The following is a 2,696-nucleotide window of genomic DNA, read 5'->3' as shown; positions in this document are numbered from 1 at the left end:
ATAAATTATCATGATAATCATTTTTCTATATGTAAACAGGAGACATGAAGATGATAGATGCAGATATGATTCTGTATTTATCAAAATAAACCCTGAAATCAGTATAAACTCTAAGTTGCATTTAAAGAAAGAAGATTCAAATTTGCTCAACATGAAAATGGAAAATAACAGCTTACATAATTAAAAAGTCCAGGAATGGGTATCTGGCTTCAAGCTTAGGTGTTCATTGATGTCTCTCTCCCAATTCTCTTTCTTGGAATCTCTCCCAAGACTCACAGAATTTTATTTATTTAATGTTTTAGAGTCAGCTATGATTGTTTATTATTAGATACTAAGATTTTCATGTTTTCTCATGTGAAACATTCCTCTAGTTGACTTACTTTCTGCCACAACTGCAATTATATTGCCTCTTCAGAAAGTGGAAGAAATTCCTTTCTGTGAGACTAGATAGATAGGTAGGCAGGTAGGTAAGTAGGTAGGTAGGCCCACAGATAGACAGACAGACACATAAATAGACAGACAGATTCTCTATTAAGTATAAAGTCTAATGTAATCTTCAAGCACCTCTACAACACTTTCCTTCAAGAGCTTATCAATTCTGATCAAATATTTTCTTGTTCCACAGTGAAAGCGTAAATAAGATAAAGAAGCATCCCAGGCCAAAATTTCAGTAAAAGAATAAAAGTAGCTATTGACATATAAGTCCCTGTTTACTTTCCCAAGATGGTTTAAATATAAATCTGGGTCCTCATATCTCTATATAAACTCATTTGATAGTTGCTGGTCCTTTCGCAGCTCACAGACACATGAAAATCTCCAACACCCCCAACAACTCCAGCATCATCAATGGCTTCATCCTCCTGGGCTTCCCTTGCTCCAGGGAGGGACAGATACTCCTCTTTGTGCTCTTCTCTGCTGTCTACCTCCTGACCCTCATGGCCAATGGTTCTATCATCTGTGCTGTGTGCTGGGATCAGAGACTCCACACCCCCATGTACATCCTGCTCGCCAACTTCTCCTTCCTGGAGATCTGGTATGTCACCTCCACCGTCCCCAACATGTTGGCCAACTTCCTCTCTGACAACAAGGTCATCTCCTTCTCTGGGTGCTTTCTCCAGTTCTACTTTTTCTTCTCCTTGGGTTCTACAGAAAGCTTTTTCTTGGCTATTATGGCATTGGATCGATACCTTGCCATCTGCCGGCCTCTACATTACCCCACACTCATGACTGGATGTCTCTGCACCAATCTCGTGATCAGCTGCTGGGTACTTGGTTTCCTCTGGTTCTTGATTCCCATCATCATCATCTCCCAGATGTCCTTCTGCGGATCCAGGATCATTGACCACTTCCTGTGTGACCCAGGTCCTCTTCTAGCACTCACTTGCAAAAAAGCTCCTATGATAAAGCTTGTGTTCTCCACTTTAAGTCCTGTTCCCCTCATCATTCTCTTTCTCTTCATCATGGGGTCCTATGCTCTGGTCATAAAAGCTGTGTTGAAAGTCCCTTCAGCAGCTGGACGAAGGAAGGCTTTCTCCACCTGTGGGTCTCATCTGGCTGTGGTTTTGTTGTTCAGTGGCTCATTACTGGTTATGTATGGGGGCCCAACTTCTGAGCATGGTGCTGGAATACAGAAGATTGTGACTCTGTTTTATTCTGTTGTGACCCCACTTCTTAACCCTCTGATATATAGTTTTAGGAACAAAGATATGAAAAAGGCCCTGCAGAAATTTCTGTGACTATAAAAATTGTCCATCAAAAAGGAGGACACTCTTGAGGAATAAGAGTCCCAAATTGTATTTAACTCATTCACAGAAATTGTATTTAACTCATTTTCAGGTTTAAAAAATGGTTTTATTCAGATAATTTTTCATCCTAGTATTGACCAAAATTTCAGTCACCCATGAACATGTATCTATTGCTTATTTCTTCTCTTGGTTCTTGATCATTTGCCTTGTTTCTAATATGCCTCATTTTTTATTGAATGCTGAACATTATATTTAAAAAATTTAAAAACAAAGTTTTCTTTTAGTGGCAGATAGAGTAAGGCCGATCACTTTGATCTCATTTAAGGAGTATTTTCAGATGTTAAAAAAAATAGTCTAAAATAGTTTTGCTGTATTTCTGGGATGTGACCCTTACACAGGAACATGACCTTCCGGAGATCTCAGCTGCGAGCTTGAACTGTTTTCAGGATATCTCCACCTTAGCGAGCCTGACATCCAATTCCTGTACTCTTAGAAACCCATGACTCCTAAAACCTCTGCTCAGCTCTTTAGACTCCCAGCTCTTTTGCTTCCTGCTAGATTTTTTGAAATCTTGCCCTGCACATGAATGACTGAGAAATCCAAAAATGCCTTGAAAGGAGACTACATCATATTTTGAGCCTCACTTCTCTGTGGTCCTCCTTTCTCCAGTATTTTTTCTCAAACCCCAGCTGCTTTGGCAGCCATAAACACCAAATCCTTTATCTCCTCAGTTCAGTGAAACTACTGCTCTCTGCTGAGACTTCATTCTTCCTTCCCCCTGTTCTTTCTCACACGCTTCCATGTCCCCATCTTTCCCCCAACAAAGCGATTGTCATTGTCCTCAGGAAAAAACACTCAAGGTGAACGTGGAACCCATCTCCTTGTTCTTCCCTTCTTAGAATTGCAGGCCCTGAAGTCTTGCCTGTGTTGATTGCTCTCCAGTGCCTTCAA

At 40.5% G+C, this 2,696-nt stretch overlaps 1 protein-coding gene across 1 annotated transcript; it reads left to right on the top strand.

The window, feature by feature from the left end:
* The first annotated feature begins 719 nt into the window (after positions 1-719).
* LOC130845955 (olfactory receptor 11G2-like) lies at positions 720-1,736 on the top strand. Its single transcript, XM_057723844.1, has one exon. The coding sequence runs from the start codon at positions 807-809 to the stop codon at positions 1,734-1,736; it is 930 nt and encodes a 309-aa protein (XP_057579827.1). The 5' UTR covers positions 720-806.
* Positions 1,737-2,696: the final 960 nt, after the last annotated feature.

The sequence above is a fragment of the Hippopotamus amphibius genome, chromosome 2, assembly GCF_030028045.1.
Source record: "Hippopotamus amphibius kiboko isolate mHipAmp2 chromosome 2, mHipAmp2.hap2, whole genome shotgun sequence".
NCBI lineage: Eukaryota > Metazoa > Chordata > Mammalia > Artiodactyla > Hippopotamidae > Hippopotamus > Hippopotamus amphibius.
Note: the sequence above shows the minus strand (reverse complement) of the source record. Positions and strands in the feature narration are given on the sequence as shown.

Excerpts from the sequence above, each read along its gene's own strand:
- LOC130845955 (XM_057723844.1), top strand. The coding sequence starts at position 807 with ATGAAAATCTCCAACACCCCCAACAACTCCAGCATCATCAATGGCTTC.